The sequence below is a fragment of the Galeopterus variegatus genome, unplaced genomic scaffold (genome assembly GCF_000696425.1).
Source record: "Galeopterus variegatus unplaced genomic scaffold, G_variegatus-3.0.2 Scaffold5749, whole genome shotgun sequence".
Classification (NCBI taxonomy): domain Eukaryota; kingdom Metazoa; phylum Chordata; class Mammalia; order Dermoptera; family Cynocephalidae; genus Galeopterus; species Galeopterus variegatus.
In genome coordinates, this window is record NW_007731860.1 from 136,569 (window position 1) to 142,587 (window position 6,019).

General features: G+C 39.2%; 1 protein-coding gene across 1 annotated transcript in view; it reads left to right on the top strand.

Annotated features, from left to right (window-relative positions):
- Positions 1-1,400, top strand: part of LOC103605339 (disintegrin and metalloproteinase domain-containing protein 25-like) — a 2,802-nt gene extending 1,402 nt beyond the window's left edge. Inside the window, exon 2 of the mRNA XM_008589908.1 lies at positions 607-1,400. Coding sequence (XP_008588130.1) covers positions 607-1,400 — 794 coding nt within the window. The remainder of the gene's footprint in view (positions 1-606) is intronic.
- Positions 1,401-6,019: the final 4,619 nt, after the last annotated feature.

The window sequence follows — 6,019 nt, forward strand, 5'->3', positions numbered from 1 at the left end:
TAACTTCCGGGTTACGGTGACTCTGCACTTCTTTCCCACCTACCCTGTCCTCACCCCTCCTCCCGGGTAGCAGTGTGTCAACTCCCTATTGGATAAGAGTTCCCCCGCCCCTGGTACCTTATGAAAACCCCTGCTTGCTGTAATAAACACAGTTCCGGCTTTGTCCGCTCTCCTGGCTCCGTGTTCTTTCTTTGTCCCCGGGGCCGAAGCACAGAGGGGATCAGGCCTGCGACACTCATCATCCCGCTCAGCCCCACAAGAGGTTACCACCGGCTGGTCCGGGGTCCCTTCCCGCCCTGTGTTGTTGGTCCCCGGTGGCGAGGAACCAACAGAAGTGCATAATGTATACATCAAAAGCGAATACAGATAAATTCAGCAACTGCAGTTATTTTCATTTTTGGCAAACTACTAGAAGAAGGACCTGTATGCACAGTGCACCACGTCTAGGGAACATCTTCACACTGAAGCAGTGTGGAAACAGTGTGGTTGATGAAGGAGAGCAGTGTGACTGTGGATCCTTAAGATTGTGTACAGGAGATCCCTGTTGTTCGGCAAACTGCACTCTGAAACCTGGGGCTGCTTGTGCTTTTGGGCTTTGTTGCAAAGACTGCCAGTTCATGCCATCGGGCACAATCTGTAGAGAAAAGGACAATGAATGTGACCTTCCAGAATGGTGCAATGGAGCCTCGCATAACTGTCCAGCAGATGTGCATGTGCAGGACGGGGTCCGTTGCATGGGTGGTGGCTACTGCTATGAAAGGAGATGCAATATCCGGGACAACCAGTGTAAGCAAATTTTTGGCAAAGAAGCCAAGAGTGCAAATCAGAGTTGCTACAGGGAAATGAACATCCGAGGTGACCGTTTTGGCCACTGTGGTTTGAATGGCTCTACATATGTAAGATGTAGTATCTCAGATGTCCTGTGTGGGAGAGTTCAGTGTGAGAATGTGACAGAAATTCCTCTTCTGAAAGATCATTCTACTGTGCATTGGACTCGCATCAATGGTGTCACCTGCTGGAGTACCGACTATCATTTTGGAATGACCGTACCTGATATAGGTGAAGTGAAAGGTGGCACAGAGTGTGGTGCAGAGCATGTGTGCATCCGCAGGCGGTGTGTTCCTATGTCACTTTGGAACAGTTCTTGTTCACCTGAGACCTGCAATATGAGAGGGGTCTGCAACAATAAACATCACTGCCACTGCAGCTCTGAGTGGGACCCCCCTGACTGCCTGACAGCCGGCAGTGGAGGTAGTGTTGATAGTGGTCCACCCCCTCAGAGAAAAGTGAATAAGAGGGAGATGACAGTACTTTGGATTCCAGTTGTTGTCTTGCTTGGCTATTTGTTACTTTTGCTTTGCTGTATGTTACTTTGCTTTTATGGCATGCGCAGAAATTAAGAAAGAAGAGCAAAATTTTCTACCTTCACCTGATTTAGAATAGGTGCAAAATGTTCAATATTGACCTCAGGACAAAAAGTGAAATATTCTAACTTCATCTAACAAAAAATAGCAAAAAAGAAAAATCACAATTTCAGAAAATAAACCCATTCTTAATGAAATTTCACTGTATTACATTTTAGGGTATTGGCAGTAGAAATGTTACTGCATGTGTTAAGAGGCCACTGAGAGAAAAACCCAGGGATTCCTAGCATATTCCTACCTTTCATTATTGTAAGCAGCGTTAGTGGTTTATTTTCATGGAGTTAGTCTCTGTGTTTCCTGAGCAAAGGCACAGCTCATGGCTGGGGTGTGTGTGTTTTAATTTGCTGTCCCTCGACTCCAACCTCCTTCCCCTTTTTGCTCTGCTCTGTCACATGGGGAATGGGAATCTCTACGTTGCATTTCTTCTTTGCCAGTCGTCTCTGTGCATTTCGGCCAATAGTGGAGCTAGAGGGAGACTGGAGACCTAGAGAACGGTCTGAGTGCTGTTGATGTCACTGTGGCCTCAGTACCAGTTTGCCCCTTGGCAGCAGCAGTAGCTTTCATTCTGCACCTTATTTACTCTGTGTACTTAGTAACTCCCAGAACCAACAGTACTGTCAGCCCAGAGATGCCAGCACAGCCACCAAGCAACTCACCCACGCAGTTCTGAGTCCCAGGTCTTCGAGCTTCCACCTAATTCCAGAGGCTCCAGCACCATGTTGGCTGTACCCTGTCCTCAGAGGTGGTCCTACAACCATGGCACCTATTCCAAAGCTCTAGGTTAAAACAGCCCCAACCTCTCCCCTTTGATCTCCAGAACTAGTAGTGATAGTTACATCTTCTTGTTAGCACTCATGGTTATCTCGATGGTGTGGTTGCTCATTTTGTGAATGAACTATCTGAGTGATACGGTGCTCACTGTGGTACAGTGGAGAACAGAGGAAGGAGTCAGACATCAGAAGGTTTTGAATTTTTCTCACCACTGCCCTTCACCAGCTAGAGGAAATGATTTAAACTTAGGTAGACATTCCTCAAAATCAAAATGAGTGAACAATAATATTTTGGTTATAAAAAATGATAAAGAAGAAAGTTATATTCCTTGTAGGATGTCAGAAGTCTTAGAAAACTATGTTTTCTCTGGTGGGAAAATCTAAAAAATCCCAATTAATCTTTAAAAACCATGTTTTAAAAGCTTCATAGAGTTGTTAAAGTAAGGAGGACTAGATGAACAAAAATGTCAGGCATGGAAAACAGAGCTGATGTGAGCTGACTATCGCCAGGCATCTTCTTCTCTGGAGCATTTACTGTCACTGGATGTGAACTGAGGATCAGGCTCAGTCGAGTCAGAGGAAATCTGCCAGGGGAAGGAGAAACCAGCAATCCTCTTAGGTACTTTACTGCTCCTGATTTATAAACTAGACATTTGGGTGCCTTCAATCCATAATCATTTTTGCCCAAGTAACAAGTTCTGAATTGAGGGCTTTGTGAGTTGGTGGTAAGATATTCTGAAATTTTAAAAACAGTGTACCTTCCTAAATTCATGTTAATTTTAGACACAAGAAGTAGTAAGAGGAAGCTTGTCCTAGTCATACGTACTGTCTTTCCATTAAGAAACTCAGATGAGTTTAAATGTGCATGTGGAGATAAATAACAAAGATCAGAACAGAAGTTAATTACAGATTTTTAAACAATATAACAAATAAATGAAATGAAGAATTGGTTTTTCAAAAAGATAAACAAAATCAGTTAACTTTTAGCTAGACTAACAAAGAAAAAAAGAGAGAGAAGTCTCAAAAAATAAAATCAGAAATGAAAAAGGACACATTTTAACTGTTAACACAGAAATACAAAGAATCGTATGAGACAATAATGATAACCTATATGCTAACAAAATGGAAAATCTAGAAGAAATGGGTAAATTCCTGGAAACATACAATGTACTAAGGCTAAATCATGAAGAATTAGAAAATCTAAACAGACAATAATAAGCAATGGAATTGAAGCAGTAATAACACGTCTACTAAAAAAAAAAAAAAAAAAAAAAAAAAAAAAAAAAAAAAAGCCCACAACCAGGTGGCTTCGCTGTTGAATTCTACCAAACATTTAAAGAAGAGCTAATACCAATTCCTCTCAAATTCTTCCAAAAAAATAAAGAAGAGAGAATACTTCCAATATCATTCTCTGAGCCAGCGTTACCCTCATACCCAAATGAGAAAAGGACACAACAAAAAAAAGGAAAACTACAGGCCAATATCCCTAATGAACACAGACATGAAAATTCTCAAAAAATTCTAACAAGGAGAATCCAGCAACACATTAAAATGATCATTCATCATGATCAAGTGGGTTTCATCCCAGGGATGCCAGGATGTTTCACCATACACAAATGAATAAGTATGATACATCACATCAAGAGAATAAAGGACAAAAAACATATGATCATTTCAATAGTAGTAGAAAATGCATTGATAAATTCAACACCATATGATAAAAACAACAAATTACATATAGAAGAAATATACCTCAACACAAAAAAGGTCACATATTGCAAACCCATGGCTAATACCACAGTGAATGGACAAAAGTTGAAGGCTTTTTCTCTAAGATGTGGAACAAGCCAAAAAATATCCTTTTTCTCCAACTTTTACTCAACACAGTACTGGATGCTCTAGCCAGAGAAATATGACAAAAGAAAGAAGTAAAGGGCATCTAAATTGGAAAGGAGGAAGTCAAATTCTCCCTATTTCCAGATGACATGATCATATATAGAGAGAACCATAAAGACTCCACCAAAAAGTTACTAGAACTATTAAATGAATTCAGCAAAGTTTAAAAGAAAGAAGTAAAGGGCATCTAAATTGGAAAGGAGGAAGTCAAATTCTCCCTATTTCCATATGACATGATCATATATAGAGAGAACCATAAAGACTCCACCAAAAAGTTACTAGAACTATTAAATGAATTCAGCAAAGTTTCAGGATACAAAATAAACATACAAAAATCACTAGAATTTTTATATACATATACCAAAGTATCTAATGAAGAAATCAAGAAAGCAATCCCACTCAAAATAGCTACCAAAAAAATCAAAATACGTAGGACTAAATTTGACCACAAAGGTGAGAGATCTCTACAATAAAAACTATGAAACGTTGGTGAAAGAAATATGGAAGGACACAAATAAATGGAAAGATAACTTCTGTTCATGGGTTAGAAGAATTAATCTCATCAAACAGTCCATGAGACCCAAAGCACTGAAATCACTATCAAAATACCAATGATATTCTTTACAGTAATAGAAAGATCAATAATTTGCATGCAAAATTTGCATGGAGCCAATGAAAACCTCATATATTCAAAACAATCTTGAACAAATAGAGCAAAGCCAGAGGCACTACCTGACTTCAAAATATACAATAAAACTATAGTAACCAAAACAGCATGATGATGGCATAAAAACAGACAAATAGAGCAATAGAACGGAATAGAGAACCCAGAAATAAATCCACAAATTTACAATCAACTGATTTTCAATAGGGGTGCCAAGAATATACATTGGGGAAAGGGCAGCCTCTTCAATAAATGGTGCTGTGAATAATGGTTATCCACATGCAGAGGACTGAAACTAGCCACCTATCTCCTATGGTACACAAAAATCAACTCAAAATGGATTCAAGACCTAAATGTAAGACCTAAAATTATGAAACTACTAGAAGAAAGCGTAGTGGAAACACAACATGAAATCCAGCCAGGAAGTTTTTGAACAAGACCACAAAAGCAAAAGTTAGACTATATCTAACTATAAGGTTTCTGCATAGTAAAGAACACTATTATCAAAGTGAAGAGACAACCTTCAGAAAGGGAGAAAGTATTTGTAAACTATGGATCTGAAAAAAAGCTAATATCAAAAACATATGGAGAAGTGAAAGACTCAACAGCAGCAAAAAAACCCAATTAAGAAATGGGCAAAGGACCTGCCTGAGCAGACATTTCTCAAAAGAAGACATGCGAATGGCCAACAGGAACATGCAAAAATGCTCAACATCACTAAGCATCAGGTAAATGCAAATCAAAACCCCAATGAGATATCATCTCAGTCCAGTTAAATGGCTATTATCAACTAGACAGAAAATAAGAAATGCAGGTGAGGATGCAGGGACAAGGGAACCCTCCAACATTGTTGGTGGGAATATAAATTGGTACAGCTCCTGTAGAAAACAGTATGGAGGATCCTCAGAGAACTAAAAATAGATCTACCTTATGACCCAGGAATCCTACCCCTGAGTATATACCCAAAGAAAATTTTCATTTAGCACTATTTGCAGTAGCCCGGAGATGGAAGCAACCTAAAAGCCCATCAACGAATGAAAACATTAAAAATACTGTGGTACGTAAACACAAGGGAATCCTCTTCAGCATAAAAAAATAAATAAATAAATAAATAAAAATAAAAAAACCGTCATTTGCAGGAACATGATGGACCTGGAGACCATCATCTTAAGTAAGGCAGGCTGTTAAAAACAAATACCGAATGATCCTGCTCATATGAGAAAATAAAAATATATACATAAAACCCAAACAGAGGTTCTCATAGG